Here is a 25,143-nt window from a genome sequence, read left to right as displayed (position 1 = left end):
CTTTTCACCCTTCTGCATAGATGGCAATGTCTTTTTTTGAACGAGTGAGGAGCCAAATGAGAAGCCGTTTTCAAAATGTTGCATTTATTAATGAAGAATTTAAATAAGTAAACAATTTGCAGTTACGTCATAATTTTTGTTGTTAAAATGTACTCCAAATTTCACAATGTCCCAACAAAATAGAAGGAAACATTGAAATATATTGTTTTATCCAGTTGCCCACACCAGACTAAAGAAAACGACTGACGTCATTTACTGATTTCATTACATGTCGTAGCCTATGTAGTTCAACTAGTCTCTTATATTTACACTAACTTTTGTAACTACATTTAAACTAAAAGGTAATCAAATGATTATACGTCTTGTTAATGTGGCAATTACAATAAAGAAAGTGTCCGAAGAAATATCAATTATATAATAATTAGCCCAACTCCCCGAAGCTCCGGATCTCCAAATAAGGTATTGTCCCTAAAAAATCACAACATTAAAGCAACTTTATTTAAGTTTAAATTTTATTTTCAAACATTCATTTGTAAATGCTCTCTTCAAATGTGTAGGCTGTTTAAGAAAATGCGTAGGCCTGTTTAGATAAAAAGAGGTTTATTGTTTGAACACCAGATGTATTAATTTTTCTTTTTGGTGTTTTAATTTATGTCGCTGTTATTTATAAAGTACCACACTTTTTTTTACCATGGGTGAAAGGTAGGACATTTTAAAATCAAATCAGGCAGGATTTAAACATGCTAATGTTTCTTTGATTTCGCCTACTTTGATACCAACATATGAACAAATGGGCTGCAGCTTTTATAAAACAACGACACCCTTAAACGCCCTTTATTGTGGTGTTTGCTCGGTGTGTTGTGATATCATGAGACGCTTTGGGAGTCTCGGTGTGAAGGAGCGGACATCATCATCATCATCCTCCTCTTCTCCCACGAGCTCTGGAATGCACAGGTTCCTCGTGCCAACACATGCGCCCATTGTATCAAACCTCAGACCCTCTTTATAAGCGCCGATAATCCCCATTCAGAGCAGAGCAGACTGGCCATCGCCATTAGCTGTCAGGATGAGTGAAGAAGAGCAGACTAACGGGTCGGTGTCCATCAGGAAACCGTCCCGGATGCCGAAGTGCTCTCGCTGCAGAAACCACGGCTTCGTGTCACCGCTGAAGGGCCACAAACGCTTCTGTAATTGGAGAGACTGTCAGTGTCAGAAATGCAGACTCATCGCCGAGAGACAGCGGGTCATGGCTGCCCAGGTAACTTACTGTATACCCGACAGACATCCTCAACAGGGCCACGAGAGGTCAGATAGAGGCCTATTTATTTTATATATTTATTATTTATATATATTATTTCCTCGTATCTACAGCTATCACTTGTTTAAATTACTTCGTGTGCGTTGCTTGTAAACACAAGTTACTCTGTATTTAAACTATAACACCGTCCTCGAGTTTACAAATAATTGAATTGTTTGCTACAATTGTCTTGATAAATTGTTTATATTCATGGTAAAGTTTGGTAGGTTAGCTACATTGTTGACTGTTTCGGCTAGCTGCAGTTTGGCGCCGTTTTCTATCAAGACCTAACGTTACAAAAACACTATTTATTTTCATGTAACTTATTGAAATGTATTTAAATCACGTTTAAAATGCCTTGTGCTACTTTTGTTTCCTAGAGGGCGAATTTGGAGACTTAATTTGACCGATTTTGTCGTGTTAGGTGGCGTTACGGAGGCAGCAGGCCCAAGAGGAGGAGATGGGCATCTGTAGCCCGATTAACCTTTCCGGTTCAGATACTATGGTGAAGAACGAGGCCGTGGTTGAAAACGTGTTTACTATCAGCTCAGGACCGCCATCACCCGCCTGCAGCAGTGCCACCGCCTCTCCAACCAACCTAGGTGAGGAAAACCTACCACAGTATTGATTCAATGATAAGAAATATGTATCAGGAACATTTGATTTCCCTTGCGAAAATTAAACATGGTTTTACTACAAAAAAGTGTTGTTTGTTTGTAGTTGAAGCACTGTTAACCTCAAATTAACACCGTGCTTGCCCTTTACACTACAGTTTACCCGTGGTATTTGTAATAAAAGTGTAGTGATGCAAATGCTAGTCAATATGTCATTAACATTGTAACTACATGTTTACTATAATAAAACCATTGTTTATTTTCATAAGGGATTGTTTCAAGCTAATTTTTGAGTTAGACAAATGTGTGTTCTCTGTAAAATGGTGATTCTTAATAGGCATGGGATGATAACCGTTTTCAAGGTATACCACGGTTTGGAAAAGTCAAGGTTTTAAAACCGTCAAAATGTTCTGCTATACCTTTTCTACGGTATGTGTAAGGGTTTTTATTTATTTTATTTTTATTTTTTTTTTGTTTTATCTTCCTAGTGCTTAAGTGTCCATATACGTGGACAGCACATTCAATGTCTTAAGTGGCTATTTAAAATACTTTGAATGTTTTATATTTAGTTACAGACATACAGTGTCATCCTGCACCATTTTGCAGCATATGAAATGTCCCAAACACTATTTTTAACTGTCCAAAATGGGGGGAAAAAATGTTTTTACTCTCTGATAGTCAAAGCAAGTTCAAAAATGTTTCTATGTTAAATATGCATAAAACAATTCTGTAAAAAGTGCTTTTTGTAAATTCGGACCACGAGTCCACATATATGGGCATAATTTTTCTCCAAAAGTACATCATATCAAAAAATTATTCATATAAAGATTTATTCTAATTAAGTTCCAATAAGCCCAAATAGCAAAGAGAAATAAAAAATGCATGTAAAAAAACACCTTGGGCCTTAAGAGGTTAAAGGACAACGGTATCTTCAGCAGAAAAGAGAATTGTAAAGAGATCCGTGTTTTTGAAACTAATGAAGACAGCAGAAGTCAATGATTCACTTGAATTATTTAGCCTGATATATTTACTGCTCCAAAATATTTTAAATGTTTCTCAAAATAAAATATATTGTGGTAAGAGCATATTTCAGAGCAGTGATCACAATACATTAAGCCGTGATATTTTTATCCAAGGTTATCATACCGTCAGAATCTTATACCGGCCCATGTCTAATTCTTTATAATGAGATGATTAGCTGAAGTATTTTAAACTTTATTATATAAATTCATACAAGCAACAGTTTCTATACAGGGTAAAACGCAAACCGATTAAAACCATGTCAGCGTTTACTATAGGGTAAGATGGGAAAAGATGCCTTTTTTAGAACATTGTGGATTTACTTTTTTATGTCACTGCAAGTAAGTCGCCCCCCTGCTTAAGTGGATAAGAAAATTACTTTTAATATACTTTTGCTCAATGTTTATGAATTTTGAATTGTTGTCAGTGCACATATTCAAAATTTAAACCAAAACTGAAAAATGTATTGTGACAACACTGTAAAATCAACGATTAGTAAAATGTCGGGGGTGAAATATATTAAATTAAGTGAACTAAAAAATAGCTCAAGCTGCTTTAAATTTATTATTATTTATTTTATTACAGTGCATTTAGTTGAATCAACAATGATGACATACAAAGCAGAGTCCTAGTAATTGAGATTTATCTGACTGAATAGGCGGTAATCTCACTTCACAGGACTTTTTTCTTCAGAATAGATACTGCAATTTTACTCCACAAATGTAAAACATGAATGTGTAGGCACATGAATCTGAAGGCAAAAATAAAACACTATTTTGACTTGAGAGTTTTTAGATATCTGGACAAGAACCCAGACAAAACAATAATTTGTTTATCTTTTTTTGCATTGTGATTATTTGATTTTTGCACCTGAATGTTGTTAGACTCCCCTGAAACCCACCAAAATAGAGATATTTAAAACATATATATATATAAAAAAATAAATCTGTAAAATAACAGAAGATGTACTGGCAGCTTATTACAAGGTTTTTGTGTAACACCAACCTAGCCAATATTTTGTTTTAAACTATTAAAAATGTTAATATAATTCACTTTTTCAAACTTTTCAGGGGTCAAAAGTTCAAGAAAGATCAAGGTCCCATAATGCAAATCAAAAGCATGAATAAACAAAGAAAAATAAACCTGAAAATTTAGACAGAATTGAGATTTTTGAGTAAATTAACTTATACATACAGTAATCTGACTCAAGTATAAAAAACAAGTTAAATATTGTAAATAATATTGTTTACATTGTTTATCATGATTTTTGAAAGATGCTGTTAATCTCTTATAAATATATTTTAATAATTAAAAAAAATCTGACAACTTTTTAATGCTGTTTTACACTAAATGGAGTTTTGTAAGCATTCAATTTATAAACATAAACATGTTAATGTTATTAAGTCATGTTAATAATATATTATGACAGCTTGATTAAGTGCTTCATGCAAATATAATGCAAAACTAATATTTTACTTTGTGTTGATGTGCTATCAGATGACCGTCTGTATTTTATTTTTTTTTGTTTGTCCATCAATTTCCACTCACTTCTTTTAAAGACCTAAGCTCAACTCTTTGTAGGAGTTTTCTTTTTTTGTAAATCAGGCCTTTGTCATTTAACCATGGGAAAATGAAGAGATAAGCATGTCTTCTTGACCCATTGAACTGTCCATGAATGTGTGAGAGACAAAGAAAAAACTAAAGCAACCATGAACATGAACATCTTGTTCCCATCCCCTGTTTCTCCATTCTGCCATCCTCCTCATATCACAATACAGTCAGTGAAGTTCAGGGGGGAGGCTGTCGATGACAATTTTGTTGTGCCAGACCATATCCCGTTGTGTTCGATGGGCAGGAGAGACGTCGTGTTCCTGCTTCTCTGATACGACTAAGGAAGGAGTTTGATACCAGACAGGTCAAGGCTACTGCCTCTTTGGTCGCTGACAGATTATTCCAGAATATCTGGTGCTTTTCAGTATTTGACGTCATAGACAAAAGAACTAAACTTCCCATAAATTCATGTTTATATAACACATACTTTAAATCTGTGTCTTTACAGTCACAGTTGAGCAGTTACAAAGTTTCAAACATAGACTGGAAGGAGCTTTCAGTCTCAAATTGCATGTAATTCATAATTTATTGCAGAGACATTACTGTGTTTGGCAATCTTAAGCTTCAATCGTCGATTGAAATTTTTTTGCACTCTTTGCAAACATGCTTAAAATAAATATACATTCCATTTTGGTTTTCACATTAAATTCAATTTCAGTGTTTTATGTACTAAAAAGCTTGACATCCCTCTTCATATTATGCATTATTATATTATTTCAATTGGCTATTTTTCAAAATAATAATTTGAAAATTGTGATATAAAGATTGAAGATTATGTGCAGATATTGGCCAAAGATGATACTTTTCATTTTTCACAAAATGATTTAATATACTAATAATGCGTGGAAAAAAATGTAAACTGTATTACGCTTATTATTTTGGTGTTTAAAACCTTAATTTGATGATTTGTAATTGTTATAATTTATAACATTTATAATTCTATGTACCCCTATTACCACTATTAATTTTTTTCCAGGTTTGTTCTAATGAAGTACAATGATATTAAAAGACCTAATTAACTAAATGCCTCACAGATTATGCTAAGTATATACAGGTAAACAGGTTTTCCCAGAAGATTTTGTGCTAAAAATGCTTAATAAGGTTCAATGTATTAAATGAAAAGTACAGCTTGTAGCCTCATAATTGACTGTGTATGGAGTTTGACGTTTTTAAGTTGTACAGTATATTAAATATTTTATAGTTTTTACAGCAAACATTTTTTTTCTGAGAGGAGTTTAAACTATTTTTGGATGTTTTGCACATTCATTTTGAGATGTTTTGCACTTCAGGTGTCTGCTCCAGTCACAGGACTGTAAACTGAACTGAGTTATAATATGTCACATGTGTATTTTCCGGTTTTGTACAGTTTAACTTTGTCTTTTCAATTCAATGGCTAGAGACTAGAGACTATTTTCAGAGAACAGGCACGCACCTGACTCGTGTGACCTTTTGTGATGTTTCAGGGAGTCGCTCCATGTTGTCTGTAAGTCCTGCGGTGTCCAGCAGAGGGCACACTGACTGCACATCTGACCTGATGGTGGACGCCTCCTATTACAACCTTTACCAGCCCACTCCATACTCATCCTACTACAGCAACCTGTACAACTACCAACAGTATCAGGTGACTGGACACACTCCTCACAGGTCAAGTGCAACTAAACTGATCAGTCAGCTTTTACATTATTGTCTGTATTGCAATTATCAAAGGGCCAGTCAGAAACTGCAGACTATTTTTTTTTTGTTTGGCTGTTTCTGCACATAATTTTGTTAAAAAAAATATTCTGATTGATTTTGAGAGTATAGGAGCTGAAAACTTAACACATAGTATTATATATTGCCTAATACATACTAAACATGAATATATATGTATACACATTTACATAAGTAAATAAATAATTAAACGATTGTCTCTGTATAGGCCTAAATATGGGACATAATGCATAGAAATGTTACAGCATATATACAGTACATTTAATTATGATTACATTTACAATAATAATATTGATCATTAACAATTATTGTTGGGCCATCAAGCCCAAATGAAATATACATAAAATTATATGAGAACTATATAAGAGATATTTAAATTAATACATTTACAAAGCAACTATGCAGTGAAAATTATATTGATTAAAAAAATGTATATATTCAATATGAAGTATTACATTTACCTTGATAGTTTGGTTCGTTATGTTTTACAACAATAATCATTGTTTTATAACAACAATAAACAGACATGTATGTGTACTAAGCTAACCAGTGCAGTTTACACTTCAGGCCAGGCACCTTGTAGATTTGTATACATTAAGTTTCAATTATTCAGATGAAATCATTTTAATAATAGCATGATTATGCACTGAAAACAACATTGATAGGTTAAATCAAGGTGTCCGCATGGTCTTAAAAAGTATTAAAAGTTGATAAATCAATGTACAGAAATGTAAGGCTCTTAAAGTATCAAAAAGTCTTAAATGATATTTTGCAAGGTATACATTTTTATAAAATGTTTGATTATGCAATGTATGGTTGTATGCTAAAGTTTGCCTGAATTAAATCTGCGAGTATCAGGATGCTGTGTAGTTTATGAAATCAATAGAATCCTGCTAGATTTGACATCATGCTGCTTTGTTTACTGCAGCAACCAAGGCAACGCTGTTCTATAGGCGGCAACCCGCTGAATTAGCTAGATTTAATATATTTTTATTCTGTATATGAACAATGTTTTAGTTTATGATTAGTTTCTTACGTTAATATTTAGTAAATATTCTGTAAATTAAAATCTGGTCAGTGTTTCGGGTTGAAACCTGTAGTGGTTATAAGGTCTTAAAGTATGGAAAGAGTCTTTAAAAAATACTCTTTCACTTTCTGATTCATGTATATACTCTGTAAATTCATCCTGATGGTTCCTACATCACATTAAGCCGAATGTATGGCTCCTAACATTCTACAGTATTTAAATCATTAATTTTGATACACATTAACTATGGGAACTTTCATAGTAAAATGAGTTTTATAATACAAGAAATAATGCTTATATGTACTTTGAAAATGTATTATGAATTTATCCTTTGACCCCAACTCAACCCCTTTACTATAAAGTATCTTCCAAGCCAACCCTTCAGACTTCAGTACCTCACATGAGCAGCAGACATCCGTGTGAACGCCTGCATAGGGCACACACCTCCACATCCCATGTAGCCCAGGCTGCAGTAATAAGGTGATTAAGTGTGTTGCTTCAGTGTTGATAGGGGCTGCTGTCATTGGACCCGTCTGGCTTGTTGAAGTTGGCAGGTCGTGCTGAGCTTCTGTACTTGGTTTACAATGATAAAAACCTGTGCCATCGTTCCAAGCCACTGGCCAAATACAGCAGGAAGGTGTGGAGCTTTCATGCCACGCTACACCTCTTACCTGCTGTTTACATGTGCCCGCTCCAAACCCGCAGGCAGAACCGCAACTAATTCTGTCACTGGAGGCTTTTTAACCCTTATCCTCAGTCTACAGCTATTGCAGGATGATGCACGCAATCTATAAGTAGGCACTGCTTATTCAATTTTTTTTATATACAGGATCCTTATCTGTAAAATCTAATTTTCCAGTTTTCTAATCACATGCTGAGATGCTGACTAGTTGCTATATTTGCCAGTACAAATATCTTTTAATGTATTGTAGTATGCCACTGGTGCAGTTTTATTTTTCAAACGATTGAAAAATTGAATGTTTATGGCAATTAATACACTTTATTCTGCTGTGATCTATTAAATCTATCAAAAGTGGCATTGATGGCATTTATAATTTTCTAAGAGAGTTCAAATTCATATTTACCTTTTTCCTTTGAACTTTATTATCAAATTAGTTTAATAAACAAGTGCAGTATGGTCTTCACAAATTATTAAGCAAAAATGTTTTCTGCATTGATAATAAGAAGACTTGTTTCTTGAGCATTAAGTCATTTTAAAATGAGTTTAAGGATCATTCACACTGAAGTACCAATGCTTTGAACGTTTCCAATTTATCATTACAGGAATAAATTACATAAAATTCAAATAAAGTTATTTTAAAATTGCAACAAAACTTCATTTCAGTGTATTATAATCACATATGGCTCGTTTCCACTGAGTGGTACGGTTCGGGTCGGTACGGGTCACCTTTATCAGGCTTGCATTTCCACTACCAAGGGTGCCCTTTTGGTGGGCGTGGTGTACGAGAGAGAGAGTTTCAGTCGACGTCATTCTCGCTCAAATAAATGTCAAGAGTAAAGCTGTACAGGCTGTTCACATATCGTATGAGAAGCACTACTCACAAAACAGATGCTTTATACATATAAATACTTCTGTTTAAATGTTTATTACTAACTTTTCTATGAACATAACTGCAGATCAATGACAGTGCGGAATAGCCTACTGTAACGTCTGCAGTTATGTAAAATAAATATATAAATGCAACATATAAGCTCTGTTAGAGAGTAATTCTGTCATTTTGAGTTCATAATAGTTCAAAAGGCGATGATAAACAAGGCAGTTTGTTTGTGATTCAGGTTGCTGAAACAATTTGCTTCTGTGTTATGTCGGCCTTCTTCTTTGTTCGTGCTTCACTCTTGCGTTTGTCCTTTTCTTTCTAAATGGATCAGATGACAGAGACACTTCAATAAGCAACCACACGTTATTATCATCAGCTCAAGAAGTTTGTTATATCAAATATAGACGCGATCGCGAGCTCCCTGGAGAAAGCGAAAACCAATCGCACTTTTAGACGGCCTCCTAAAACAACAACAGGACATGGCAGATTTTGTTCTTCTTGGCTTTGTGTCTTTACTTCAAGACTACGACAAGGTTTGTTTGAGCTCGGGTCATATATGGCTCATTATTATATGCATATAGTTTTACAGTGTAATCTCTCGGCTGTGTATAAAAACATATCGGTTCCTTTATTTTCATTCTGGCTAGCTCCACACGAGCTCATGACATATCTCTATAACCAATCAGCGTTCAGTTGCGTGTGTAGCTGCGCGTATAGCATGTAGCTTCGTGTTTGGTACCCTTTCGAAAAGTTGCCGAAAAATTGGTACGGTTTGGTTCGGTACGCCTTTTGACAGTGGAAACGGTCATAAAAGTGTACTGAACCGAACCGTACCGTATTGTACCACTCAGTGGAAACGGGGCAATAAATGCAGCAATGAAGAACATTTAAGACTTCAAAAACATCAAAATGACAAAGCAGTAGTCCTTGTAAATACTTCATAGTAAACACACTATGGATTTGAAAAGTCTGAAATGCTATTTGTATTGAATACTGTGCAAAAATTGTGCAAGTTAAAGTCTAAATAAGATTAAAAGGACTGTTCGATCTGTTGTGGTGACTCCTGATAAAGTGAATTCAGGTTGAATTCAGTTTTTAGTTTTTCGTCATATTTATATTTAAAGGTTTAATGTTTTTAATTTCTCTCTAAAAACATTTTTCTAGATGAAATTTTTTTTTTTTACAATTATTTATGAGTGTCCTGACTGGAAATAGTGCATATTGACAAAGTATGGTTTTCTGTTTGTAATGACAGAGTGAAATGTCAGAATGTGTGCATGTGTATGTTTCAAGATTTAACACCAAGCTGTTATCTGATCAGATGTTCTGTCGTTTAAAGTAATTATCAGTTTCCTTCAGAATCAGTTCTAAAACCTGACACGTGAATCTGCCTAGTGTGGACACAGCCTTTTTATCAGTCCATGCTGCTCGAGTTTGAAGATGTCTGTTTAAAGAAATCAAATTGGACAGCATGAAATTGAGGGCATCCTCAAAGTCACGGCCCGTTCAACTCTGATATACCATCAGCTCATTGCAACACTTTTACAAGCCCTTATTAATCAGGCAGGACCCTCCAACATAAAAAATGTCTTCACAGCACAACATAATATGATTTTCATATGGAGATCAGCCTGTGTATATGAACTTTGATTTATATTGCAAAGTATCATCTTTGTTTCAAATCTGATCTGCTCAAGTGTGAAGTAAATTAAATCTATATTTCTCCAGGGAGTCATTGCTTTGTGTTATATACACATGAGTCAGTGATGGGGCCATATTTCAGCATATTTGTGCACTTGGGACCCTGATGGCGACATAATGCTGCAGGGTCACTGCCTCCATCTCTTTAGTGTGTCCCAGGGTTTAAATTGCAAAGGTTAATGATATTGCTCATGTGAAGATACACATCTTCAGCTCTCTAGAGGCAGAGTGACTTTAATTCTGAGCTCACATTGCCTGATGTGACTATTTAGAAGTGTGAAAATATGATACTTTCAGTGATTCTATTCGAGCTATTGGTTTGATTTTAGCTTTTAAAATATTTAACACATTTAGAAGATTTGTTTGTATGAAATTGATTCTTTTGATGTTCAAAATATGAATGAAAGATGAAGATTGTGTAGTTAGTGGCATACTTTTAAAACAAATTTATATAATTATTTTGTAGAGCACAAGATAAAGAGTCCCATTTTAAGGTTAACATTTAATTTGCTTTAATTATCTAATTAATAAGCTATTAGAATTATAATAGAGTGTCCTAATCAGATATTGAACACATTTTCGCTGATCATTTTTGAAGATTCAAATATATATTCAATTACTTATTTATTCATTCATTTTCCTTCGGCTTAGTCCCTTTATTTATCAGGGGTTGCCACAGCAGAATGTACCGCCAACTTATCCAGCATATGTTTTACACAGTGGATGCCCTTCCAGCTGCAACCCAGCACTGGGAAACATCCATACACACCCATTCACACACACACACTCATACACTTTGGCCAATTTTGTTTATTCAATTCACATATAGCACATGTCTTTTGACTGTGGGACAAACCGGAGCACCCGGAGGAAACTCCACACAGAAATGCCAACTGGCCCAGCAGGGACTTCAACCAGTGACCTTCTTGCTGTGAGGCGACAGTGCTAACCATTGACCCATTACTTAAAATGTAAAATACTTTGATCATTACTATAGACATCTATAAACTGTTGTCCCAATATTTTTGTGATAATTTGATTGTTTAGAATTAACAAAGCTGTGTGAATGAAAAGACTGACCCTATTTTATAATAATAAAAGACAACTTCTGTCATTTGGCCAAATACAGATTTGCGTTAATGCACTTGTCAAATTCTTTTATGAAATCGGAAATCTCTGTCATTTACAAGATCACATTGGAGGTTGAATAAAGATTGATATATTTTTGTCATTAATTGTGCAGTTTTGTATCCAAATAACAGTTTGACTCGTATTGTATGTTTAATACACAGCAAAAATAGCATACATATTTGACTGAAATTCTAGACAGAGCTGTTGAGTTGTACAAGTGTACAGGCATGATGCGATCCATTTTAGTTCGAAACCAAAGATAAATTTTGAACATTTGTTGAGATTTTCACTGTGAACAGTGTGGTATTAAAAATAACACTTATTGAAGGTACAGGAAGAATGAATCAGGCATCTTCCATGATTCCTGATGTTTTTTTTTAAACAGTATTTGTAATTATGAAATCAAACAAAAAGTGATTCAGGGGTAGTTAATGTGTCGGTGCTCTTTGGAAAAGGGATTTATAAAGATAAACAACAAAATCATAAGCCTGAGGAACCAAGTTTTGCAGAAACACATAGGTGCAGTGCACAGTGCTGTTTTTCAAAATAATAGCCATGTTAATAAAGGCTTTTTATTTTTTTACTTTTTCGAGTACCTTGGTCTTATGATTTTGTTGTTTAGTTATAATTGCGTTTCAAGTTTAGTTCAATACCTAGGACTAAAAAAAAGCATCTGTCTCTTTAAAGATTGTATTTTGTGACCACCATGTGCTGTTAGTTCAATAACTAGAACTGAAAAAGCACTTGTCTTTTTTTAGGATTGCATTTTGTGACATTGTACTGTTTTTAGTTTCCTTTAGATCTCTTTGGTCTGTGCTGTGCTCATATTTGAGGATTGTGCTAGTATTGCGCTATTGAGAGATTGCACTAGATTTAATAGAAGCTGACCAACAACCATCTTTTCAGGGATCTGTGTCAGCTTAACTGGTTTGCACCAAGATTTGGATGCAGTGTTCACATGTAAACAAACCACACTAACAGAGCAATAGCATCAGAGTCATATTTGTGTCTAGCTTATCTAGACCTTTTGGTTACTTCAGGTTGTCTCCTCAAAAGGAATCTCCATGTCCAAAATATCAAACAATTTGGTTATAGTCAGATTTGAACTGAAAATACTGTAGACAATATGATGAAACAGAAGGTTGAGATTTGTTTTTCTGTAACAATGAACCTTTTTAAGAAAGATGATTTAGGTTGCGTCATTTCTTGTTTATTCTGTTTATGTCTTGTAATCCTGAAACTGAGTTGTGGGACATTGTTATGTATTCTCTCTTTCGTTTACGGACTCATAAGTTGTTCCATTAAACTCTCCATCACAGCTTGTTATTTTATTAGGGTTCATTTGAAAAGGAAGTAATAAGGTGAGGAGCAGTTCCACGTCATCTGGCCTTTATCTCAGCATGTCCATCTCCCGCCCTCTCCCACCTCCAGCAAGTGGGGCTCCGCTGCACTGCAGGTGGAGAATGAAAATATGAGGGTTGCGTAGAGGATCCAGACAGCTGATGGTGCCAGATAAGAGCTCACTCAGGGAGGTAAAGGATTTCAGCCAGATCTAACACAGCATAGTGCTAGCAGGCCTCTTCATCATTTCTGTGAGCACTTCTTGTATTACTTTAATTGAGAATCGCACAGCATTTTCAAACTGCTGAATCTGTACTAAGCAGGCACTATGTGGTGTTACCAGATTTTTCTCTAGATACGTTCATACCTAAGATTGTGATCGGAATCACACGGAATGACGTTGAACGATGCATGAATTTTATTCCCCTTGGATTTATTTTGATGTAAGTGTTATGGTAGGTTAAGAATGGCATGGAAAAGGCAGGAAATAGTTGAGTAGCACCTCAAACATTTTTGGCACATATTCTGTGTTTGTTTCTTGCTTGTTGTGGCACATGCATATTTTTTCTCCAGCTTGTTTTATTTCATGTATGTGTTGGTGGAGTGGTCCTGACAAAAAATACAGTTCAATTTGTATTATATTTGTCATAGGCAATACAAGAGGCTGACATTGTTTAAATAACAGTTTATAAAGCTGTCAGGAGTTGATGGGGTGGACAGTAAATGGTGACATATTACTGGCTGACAGAAATCAAATTCCATAAAAGTGAAATTGAAAACACCCTAAAGCCTCTGTGCTGCCAAGTAGACAGTTTATTTTAAAGTTCTCACAAGAGGGAGAAAAACTTGCCAGAGCTGTTTGTTGCAGTTTTTTTTAAAAGATTGAGAGAAATAAAGCAATCTGTGTATGAGGTCAACCATAAACTATGCTGGCCATTTTTTTGTTTCTAGAGGGCTCATACTGTCACATGTACAGATTCAGATTTATCAGGTGTTTTCAGTGCTCGGAGATGAATGTGTCATGCAGTGTGCAGCAGAATCAAGACCCAGTTTGGCTGTTCTTATTTGTTATTGCTTGGCTTCATTTATTTATGTATAAATGAATGAGAGAATTTGAAACAATTGATATGGTGTCTTCACTCTGTGATTAAGAATGTTCAGGCACTCAATTAAAAGACCAGCCAATTTTACTTATTGATGTACACACTGCATAGTTTTCTTATTCCACCAAAATTGTGGTCCAAAATTAAGCTATTTTTCAGAAGCCAGAAGGTTTTTTACCTATTTGTAGTGACTTATGCTTTTTGAATTTAGCATGAAGCATATATAATACATTAAAAACATTGATATCTCGAATAATTTTTCTATGAAATGTCAGTAGTCATTACTTGGTGCCATGGTCACACAGTTGACATGACATGAAAATGACCAACCAGAAGAATATGAAAAACAGGCCAATCGGAACTGAACACAAGACTCCACACAGGATTAGGGCTGCACGATTAATCGAAAAAAGATCTAGATTCGATTTCCCACACAGGGTTCAATGTTAAGGATTTTTTTCTACTGTCCAAATTGGGCCAGTGGTTGAGATTAACTTGCTCTGCCAAGATTTTCACTGGCCCCACCCAAAAAAAAAAAAAAAGTTATTCGCTATTAAACAAGTTTCTTAGCCACTTGTTTTAAATAATGTGTCAAATAGCATCTGAATGTAGAATTTAAATATTTTTTAAATGTTCATAAATCTATAATGAGCAACATTCTAATTTTATGCTAACAAAAATAGCAGTATGGAAATGTGCAGGCATTTTATTGTAGTTCTAAGTTATTAAAAACAGGTGACTGACTGACTGCAAACTACAAAACATCACTTAATTTTTTTTAAATTAGACTTAATGTCTGCTTACAAGACATTACAAACAGATGTTTTCTTTTAGCCTCATAATTTGATGTTGCTGCCATGTTGCCATCTCTTCGCTGTACTGGTTGTTACCAGGTAAATGACATGCTCACAACATCCAATCAGATAAGAGGAACCGAAAAGCAGTATGGTGTTTACGACATTAATGCAGGTAGCCTTTAAAGGCTTGAAAGCATAAACTGTTTCTCGATTCTGACCGTATTTGCACCCAATTGACAAATAGTCACATTAATTAAAAATTTTACTTTAGTCGCAAGACAGTACTGGCTTGATTGGGCCAGTAACGATCCTGTCAACTGTCCCTAGCGTCTCTTACGCTGGCCCTGGGCCATCAGGCAGTCGTTATTGCTGAGCCAATTCAGCCAATTATATTTTCAAGTTCAGGAAAGAAGCATAAAGGCGGTCGCATAAGTCTTCACATTGTTTTATACATGTTGCTCAGCAACGTTGACAGAATAAATGGTCAGCATACTGTATTTATTAGGTATAATTCCCCCAAAAATGTCATTTCTGCCTTCATGTAATGATGTATTCGCGGCTGCAAAATCACACGTGAGCCGACGTACGGTTTGTTTTAAAGAGGGTGCACTACTTTAGTGAACAGAACCTGCATAGGTTGCGAATAACAGGTAATAAAGTTGTAAAAAACGTCCTATTATTACTTTGTTTATACCAAATGTTTGAGAAATAACAATAATAGTAGCCTATCCATATTAACCTTTATTTTACATCCACAGAATCGTAAGAAAAGTGATCTTTATTTTAAGCAAAAGAAATTGTGATTCTCATTTTAGCCAGAATCGTGCAGCCCTACACAGGATCATTAATATACATGCCCCTGGTTTAGTTTGATTGGCTAAAACATTTTCTAATGAGATGATAACAATATCTCCCCCCTTTTTAGAGGGAGGGATACTAAAAAAGAGCAGTTTTGTGAAGCAGGTAGCCAAGCATGACCCTGGAGTGTTCACCAATCTTCAGAATGCAAAATGGGATATACATTTATTCAATGCTACCCATAACAGGCAGAAGGTCTGTTTAAATGTATTATTTGTTAGTTTAACAGGTTTATTGTGACATTTGACAATATATTGTAATGAGGCAGCAAGCAAATGTAAACTGTTTAATATAAGTGTTTAATGAAAGTCTATGCGTCATGTCATATCACCCAGTTCTTGGATTTTTCTAGGGTAAAAGGACAGCAATAAACTATAAAACTTTTTTATGTTAATTTCTGTCTGTGCACATACAGCTTCAACTAAATACATATTTGTTGAGCATAATTATAATTGAGCTTATATTTCATCCACAACATGACTCAGGAGCAAATTACATTGTACTATAGTGGCATACGGATAGTTCACTCACTCCTTCTAGCTAAAATAAACCTCTCCGCCACTTCAGTTGAAAGGACTGTCATTTACTCAATTTATCAAAATATTTTTTGACAAAGGAAGTATTATCATTTTGCACGTGTGTGTTTCAGAATACATCACGTCATCGCTGTCTCTCTCTGTGTGTGTGTCTGTGTGTAAGAGAGAGAAAGAGAGAGAGAGCAGCACTGACATGAGCTGCAGAGTGTAGGCAGAGCTCATTAATATACATGACTTTTGCAAATATGGTCATGTTTTTTATTCTGGGTAATTTCTGTGGTTATAAATGAGCATAAAGAAACATTTGTGGAGAATTGTTGAACTTACAGTATCTAAGCCACACACCTAATTTGCAGATATCAGAGAACATTAAATCAATGCACTACATGGCACCTTTAATATACAGTGAATCAGAGCTTCAGAAAAATGATATTTATTGCTAAACTTAATAAATAAAAAATATTTCAAATATATTAATTAAAACCTTATTGATCCAAAACATAGTTATTAAATGTGTCAAATTGCTGTACATTGTATGTTTTTTCATATTTGTTGTGTTTTACAAATTTGAAAATGATGATGCAAATGAGATAACACAATGTGGAAGTCTAAACTTGCAAGCTAGAGAAAGTTATCTTATGTCTTTTGATTCTTTGAGTCTTTATGTGTTGAGTTAACTCTTCTTTTCTCCTTCTGTCCCAAACTCATTCCTCTGAAACAGATGCCTAGTGGAAATGGCCGCTTGTCCAGCCATAACGTGTCTCCTCAGTACCGCACACACTCCTACTATTCATCTTACCTGAGTCAGGGGCTCGGTGCCGCATGTGTCCAACCCAGCACCTGCCCTGAGCCCAAAACAGCAGGTCAGTCACACACACACACACACTCACACGCGCTTTTAGGGCCATAAACTTTTATCCAGAGATTACCAACAGTGTGAGCAAGTACATCTGAGGGAGGTTCATACTCTGAGTCAAGGGCGCTGTAAAATTTATAAAAATAAATAAATTCAAAGGTAAAACTTTTATGATGGTCATTTGTTCTGGTGACTTCAGATTTAAAGAGACAAGGACCATGTGCCACAGTCTTAGAATATATAAATCATTATCATGTATTAAAAAGAAACAATTAATTCATGTGCTTCGTAAAGGTGTGCAGTATTACTGTTAAATTTGTTTACAGATTTTAGAAAAATTTAATGGTTTTACATTACAAGCTAATTCAGAGTTTGAAAAGATATTTTAGCCCTCAGTTTAAGGTAAGAGTATGATTATGGCATTTGTGGGATCCACCATTCCCGTATATGTCCAAGCTTGCCACCTGCCCTGGGTGTTAATGATTTTCGCATGCTGATTTCCAGTGGTTTCAACATGAGGGTGCTTGTCACCCCCACTATCACTGCAGGGGGTGTTATGTTCCATTACAACACAAAACACTCCAGTCTGGGTGGTCCAAGCTCCAAAACACCCATACACAGAAACCAGCGATCTATTATTTGTTTCCTATATCTATTGTTTATACAGTGCGCTAACGCAGGGGTTTGGAGGTTATAGAACCAGTCTTAGTGAACCAGAAAAAAAAAGAATTTGATAATTTTCTAGTAATTTAAAAGATTATTTTCAACATGTTACAGTTATTGTTTGAAATATAATGAATATGTAATTATTAATATTTTGACAGATGTTATTATTAATAATTATTACAGATTATTATTATTAATATTAACTGAATGTTTTAAAAACAATTAACACGTTTAAAGTCTTTGACATTGATCTCTTTGTTCTCTTTTAATTTTTTATTAAATAAATTGCATTTATGTATTTATTGATTTAAATCCCATAACAGAAAAAAACATAATCTGATATTTTGCATTATTTCATATAGAAATAGGACAAATAAATTAAATCGCATCTGTTCTTGATTTGTAATCATATGTCTACTTCAAAGACTTTTAAAAGAGCACTCATTTTGAAAAATGGTTATAGATTCAAATTGTTTTATGCTTTATTTCTTTAAATAAAATGTTAATTTAAATTATTTTCTACTTAATTATACAGAGAAGAGTTCTTTCTAGTCGTTCTAGAGTGTTTTCTAGCACACTGTCCTATAGTACAGAAATTATATTATAATATAATATCTAACAAATAAGAACAAAGTAATAAAATGAATTCCCTGTTTTATATTTATAAAATAAGCCTATGATACACAAGTGATGACATAAGCAAGAGTGTTTTTTTCCAAACATCTGCAAAAATGAAATTGCACAGCAGTTCAATAAACAATCGGTTTTCATAGATTGTTGTAGATATACTGTATTCTGTCAAAGAAAACAGAACAAACAGCAGAGCCCCAGTCAGTGTACTTGTACAAACCAAATGAATGATTTCATTAGACTAGTCATTCATCAATATAGTTGTTATTCTTCATTAAATGGATTAGAATCCATTAAATGAAAGATTCAACAGATTCAACAAGATTACGACAGGGACTTTTCTCAACTCACTTGCAGTTTTAGCTTTTAAGGAGGACATCATATTGTTCATCTCTGGCATCATTGGTCAGGGTTATTTCAGTGGTTTCCTCTAATTTTAATATTTTGTCGGTAGTTCAGTCTGTAATAAATCGAATAAGCACCTTGTGTATGTACTGACATTTTAATTTTTAAATCACCCATTTGCAAATCTGTAATCTGCCAAGTTATTGACTTCGGTCATGAAAAACCAACATTGGTGATTCACAGTTAACAATAAATAACAAACATTCAGGTTTAATTCTTTTCATAGTAGCATTACACGTAGATACAGTGGCGTCTGGATTTCAGAACAGCTTGTCTCTTGAGTCCTCTGTACTGCCTCTAGTGCCTGAGCGGCGTGTATTTATTTTCCCTAACGCTGGGGTAATCAGTTGGCCAAATATGAGGCCAAATAACCTTCAGGAGTGCGACGCTGTCCTTTGCGAGCGGCCCCCACAGCTGTCTCTGGAAAATTGCCTCTGGGGTTAGTGAGCGGGAACAAGTTAAGATTTACAAACAATGATGAAGCTTGTCATGCGTCTTTCTCCATCCGTCACGAGCGGCGGCCTGCCGGGGCGTCGAAGTGTTCTTCATAAAGCTCAGCTCGCTGTGAAATACACCCCTGTGCGCTCTTTACTGCTGGGAGCTCGTCAGCAGCGCTCCGCCATAAATTGCCTGGGCCGGAGGTGACACTGCACTCTATCACCCGCCGGGGCAGTCTTACCTCCGCCCGCAGTCGCCCCCACCCACACCAGCCGCCCGGCCCGTGAGATGATGTGCCCGCTGTGAGTTATGTAGGAATTTCAGTGTTATACGAGACAGTCTATGGCTTTTACCATTTTCTCTAATACTGTTTTTCTTTTTGTTGTTTATTATCAGAGGATTCAAAGTTAGTTTTGTTTGCTGACTAGGCCAAGTTTACAGTTTTGGATTGGGTGGACAGGGGGCTTTCTCTGTGCCAAAAAGCATATTTGAAGAGTATTTTTGGTTTGCTGAATACTTTGTAAAATTTTGTGATTCAGCCCCACCAGCCAAAAAATGAAGGTGGGGTTTGATTTTTTTATTTGCTCATTTTTCTGAGTAGGCGTGACTTTTAAAGGAAGTGCGAAGCTAAATGGATACACTCATTTTAGTCAATTATGTTTAGGGCCTTATCAATGCTGTTTATTATTCACTGAACTCTTTTTCTTAATCAACATTTTATGAATTTATTGGTGTAGTGACGGAAGAATTTTATTTAATTGGTATGTTTGAGCAAAAGAAACTAGGTTATACAGTTAGCATTTCTAATGGCTTTGCATTTTTGACAGTACTCATTTAAGAAAGAGCTGGCTAAGGTAATTACATGAGTTAAGGTAACATATAGGGTAGGTTTAGGGTTAGGACCTATTTATTACTTATAGTAAATTTTGTAAGTACACGTGAAATACATATGGTACAGGATTGTAAAATAAAGTGCTACCAATGGACTATATGCACAGCTAGTGTTTTTCAGCCAATGATGAACTTCCGTTGAAAGCTTTATGTGTCTATTATTAATTTCATAATGTTCCTTTTACAACATCAATGTTGTAATGCAATTCAAATATAATCAGTTAATTAGACTTAAACATCCATTTTGGTTGTTAAAGCGCAAAAAGAGATGAAAGACCACGTAACCGCTAGCACCATCAGGCTAGCGTAGAAATTCCATCGAAAAAGGGTAAAATTAATTTCCATATTTTAAAGACATGGTGTGGAAAAATATAATTTATTGCAGTGCTTCTTGTTTGATCACTTTATATCATATCTCAGCCAGGCAGTGAAGATCGCTGTTTTTTTTAAAGAAATCAGATCTTAACCGCGGCGATTTTGTATAGGATGACAATTAACAAGAAGCCCTGGGTCTGTCTAACTGAAATTAAAGGTTTGTGTCCATATACCCCATTATTGTAGAATTAGTTCTGTCTACCCAACAATTGTTGTTTTATACTGTTTTTATTATAAATGGTTGCTTATGCTTTAATACACTATTTTCACATAGTCATTCAAAAAATGACTTGTGCTTCTTCATTTATTCATTTTCTTTTTCGGCTTCTTTCCTTTATTAATCCAGGGCTCGAAATTAACCTTTTTTCTTGGTAGCACCGGTTTTCCTGACTTCAAAAATTTCGACGCACAAGACAAAATTTAGTCGCACCCACCAAAAATTATGAGCACTGTTACTACATGTTTAATATTAACAGATTTATTGCATTTGAAATCAACACTAATCAAAACTAACAAATAAAGAAAAATCAGTATGCGCTCTCCGGCCCTGCACACACTGCTTGTCGTGAATGTGATGAACTGAGTTAACGATATTAACTGTACTGTTCTCAGGGGTGGTGTCTGATATTGCTCAGATGATATTGACATATAACTTATTATTTGCATGCATCATCTTAATAGCATTAAAAGTGTTTTTACGTGCTGCAATATTAGTTTCATCTGAGTGAATGCATGCTCTTTAGCGATGGTGAACTCTGTATCAGTCGCACAACTGACAGCATCATGATGATTAAATGAAGGATTAAATAGAACATCTTGTGCTTAAAATGTGTAGATGTGGCAAACACTGTTAATTGAAAACTCTGTGAAAACTCTGTTTACGGTGAATACTTTAGTCATTTTCATAGCAGACTTTAAACACTGGAAGTGTTTTTTCCACTCTTCGGAAAGTGTAAATGCTGGATTGACATAAGATGTGCCATTATTTGAAACTTTAGGTGGTTTCTAAAACTAAATCTGTCAGTGTTGTTTTCATTCTCTCGTATCCAGACCTTTACGCTTTCACGGCTGTAGCTCCCTGTCATCGGAACTGAGTGATTGACAGCTGATATTAACCAATCCATTCCCGTTCTGCTCTAGCGCAGTGGGCCAATAAGAAGAGCTTGAAGATAGGACAAGCATTGCGGGCTTTGTTTACTGCAGCAAGTTGACATGACAACTGTTTTAAACCATTCCTGAGCACTGCGTTTGGCATTTTTAGGTGCAAAGAAGCTTAATGCGTGAATGTTTCCTAAATCCTCTCATGCAGTGAACATTTTGCTGTGAACGGCACGGCATCAATTTTATGCACTCGCACAAATGCTCCCAAATATATTTTGAGGTCGCATAGATAAAATTTCTGGGCACATATGCCACAGCTTATCCAGCACATGTTTTACGAAGCGGATGCCCTTCCAGCCACAACCCAACACTGGGAAACACCCATACACTCTTGTATTCACACTCATACTACGTCCAATTTATCTTATTCAATTCACCTATACCTCATGTCTTTGGGCTGTTGGGGAAACCGTGGCATCCGTAGGAAACCTACAAGAACACGGGGAGAACATGCAAACTCCACACAGAAATGCCAACTGACACATCTGAGCAGGCCGGGATTTCAGAGGCCTCCGGGCACAAAGTCTTATAGGCCCCCTACCTAGATGCACCCCTATAGTTGAATTAAAAAATAGATTAATATAATATTTTTAAAATAAAATTAATCTATAATGTTTTGCCCACATTTTTAAAATAAATAATATAAAGTACATTCTAGTCTACAAAGATTTTACTTATTTTTAAAAAAATATTTGAAAAAAATTAATGTATTTTAATATACTTGTTCTAGTTCACTGAAACAGTACTAAAATGTATATTTAGGGTATTTTTAATGTATAACTTCTACAAACTTACAATGCATATGATTTGGATATAACACCTCTCCAATCCAGTTCTATGAAGTCCTCCATAATGCACAGACTTATTAATGATTCCTACTTGTCTTCCTCGTGATGAAGAGTAAGCAAAATCTAATATTTAGTGGGGAAAAAAGAAGAACATGTTTATCAGACGCTGGATTCGAACCGGGTTCATGATCGATCACATCAAAACATATTGCTATGCACTTCACGAGCTACGCTGCTGTCTATTGCGCTCTTTAGTTATGTTGTCTCTGTCAGTGAAATGGTGATGGGTGTGAATCACTTAACTAGCTTATTCCAGTGAGGTGCGCTATTTGCACTTAGCCTAATTAGACACTCCGAAATCGTCATTTTTCTCCCCTCGCAGGGGCCCCAAGTGCGCACAGGCCCCTGGGCCTGTGCCCATAATGCCCGTTGGTTAATCCGGCCCTGCAGCCAAGGCTCGACCCAGTGACCTTCTTGCTGTGAGGTTATTGTGCTACCCACTGCACCGCTGTGACTATGTTGCTTCTTGTTTAAAGAAATTATTTAATATGAGTTAAAACAACACAATTCTTAATTTTTTTGGGATAACTTAATTGTTTTATGTTTAATCCACTTAAATTTTGTAAAAAAAAAAACGATTAAGTTAACTTAATCAATCTGTGTTGTGACTACATGAAGGAATTGTGTAGAACCCAGTGCTTATATTGGATACCGACCATCATTTATTATGTTATTCTCGACTATTTGAGTCTATAATCACTGTTGCCACCTCCCTGTCCCGTCCCCCTTTTTGGATATGCTAATACCAAGAATTTTGTACCAACTTGTACCAAGCAAATGCTATGCTGTTATATGATATGCATGTAATTTTTTTGCATGTAATTTAGGACTGTTGAATTATCCCATAGCTTACTATATAGCACTGAAAAAAAATATCTGATGATTTATTCCAGTCCTGGATCCAATATGGACAAATCTCAATCATGTTTCTGATTTTCTATACTTCTAAACTATCATATGCTGTTTTTGCTATAGATAGTGTGGAAAATGCGAAAATAAAATTCAGTTTAACGAAACGCCAGTCAAATATACAGATCATTTAAAAAATAGACATAATTAAATATCTAACAGACTCTATGTTCAATGACAAAATAACATTATGAAATTTAAACTCTCAACTGTATGTACTGAAAGTGCAGAATGGACTTACATTGCATTATTTTGGGGCACATGTTCGTGTTTGTGGCTGTCCATCACTAATTTAAACATTTATTTGAATACAAATATGTTGATTTTTATATACAAGTAATTTGTTAAACATTCCAGTCACATCGATACTTGTAATGAGATTTTGACATGCATTGATCAGTCTGATGATGTTTACCAACCACAGATTTAATGGTGTAATTCTTCTTGGTCAGAATGTGATATTATAAGGACAGACCACCCGTAAAAGTTCCAGGAAAGCAAAATCTCATAGGAGCTATCAAAGGGTCCATTCATTCTCTTTCAGTGCTGAATAACAAAAGGGAAATAATGATTCTCTCCAAGCTTCTAGCACAATTGAGAGGTTGAGAGCTTGAGCAGGAAGAGGTGTAACGTCTCATCTGACAGAGAAGCCATGGAACTTTTTTTAACCTTTAATCCATCCTGTTTGCATTATTTCACTTTGGAGCAAGCATAGAGCTCCAGCACAGTCTGTGCCCTCGAGGTTAAGTGCTGTTACATGTGTCCCTTTATTTGGTTGTTACACAGTTTCGCTGAACTGGTTAAGGTTACAGAAAGGGCAAGAGTTCATAAGAAGCAGTAATTTTGAAAACAAGTTGGGGAGTGTTGTATGATGCTCGTTGTATGTTGTAGGATTGCGTGATGCTATAATTGAAATTAGAAATCATAATACTTTTTCTAAAATATATTTATAGTGCAATATGAGGAATTTGGTAATATGTTTGAATGTATGGAATAAACTTTAGCAGCTATATTTTGATATTATTAATTATTAGTAATAGATGTGATTTTGTTATTTTCTGCAATTATATTTGCTTTTTACTAAAAGTGTGTGTTTACTAGGGCTGTGAGATTAATCAAAATCATACCGCAATCGCAATTTGAAACTGCAATTAGCTAATTGCAAGAGGCTGTGATACAAAATATAAATGTATTGTATAATTCCCCCCACCCAGAGCAAATGCGTGACTGCCGTCTGTGTGTGACAGACTTGCTAGCCAATTGAGTTAGCACAATTTTGTTCTGCTCAATCAGAATTGCACAATCGAACTATGTTGAAATCTCACAATAAAACAAACAAACGGGAAAATGCGGACAAGCGGGATGATGGCGTCTGCCGCTTCAGAAGCATTAATAGATGAATTCATATCGAAGAGAAACAGCATGTCAGTAATACGGGAATATTTTGGTTTCAAAGTCACAGACACCAAACAAAAGAGGTCATTTGTAAGAGCTGTCGCAGAATTGTTGCCACAGCACAAGGAAATACAACCAGCACCTAAAAAAGCACCACAGGCAGCCATATGAGGAGTGTCTTGCTAAAAAGTCAACTAAAAGTATTACCAGTAACACCCAATCTAGTAGCAAGCAAAGTACAATTTCAGTTGTTTGCACCAGGAG

At 35.2% G+C, this 25,143-nt stretch overlaps 1 protein-coding gene across 1 annotated transcript in view; it reads left to right on the top strand.

Moving 5' to 3' along the window:
* The first annotated feature begins 769 nt into the window (after positions 1 to 769).
* Positions 770 to 25,143, top strand: part of dmrt1 (doublesex and mab-3 related transcription factor 1) — a 40,367-nt gene continuing 15,993 nt past the window's right edge. Inside the window, exons 1-4 of the mRNA XM_056458161.1 lie at positions 770 to 1,258; positions 1,722 to 1,899; positions 6,006 to 6,163; positions 17,027 to 17,168. Coding sequence (XP_056314136.1) covers positions 1,067 to 1,258; positions 1,722 to 1,899; positions 6,006 to 6,163; positions 17,027 to 17,168 — 670 coding nt within the window. The 5' untranslated portion in view covers positions 770 to 1,066. The remainder of the gene's footprint in view (positions 1,259 to 1,721; positions 1,900 to 6,005; positions 6,164 to 17,026; positions 17,169 to 25,143) is intronic.

The sequence above is a fragment of the Danio aesculapii genome, chromosome 5 (genome assembly GCF_903798145.1).
Source record: "Danio aesculapii chromosome 5, fDanAes4.1, whole genome shotgun sequence".
Classification (NCBI taxonomy): Eukaryota; Metazoa; Chordata; class Actinopteri; order Cypriniformes; family Danionidae; genus Danio; species Danio aesculapii.
This window is presented reverse-complemented; position numbering and strand designations above follow the sequence as displayed.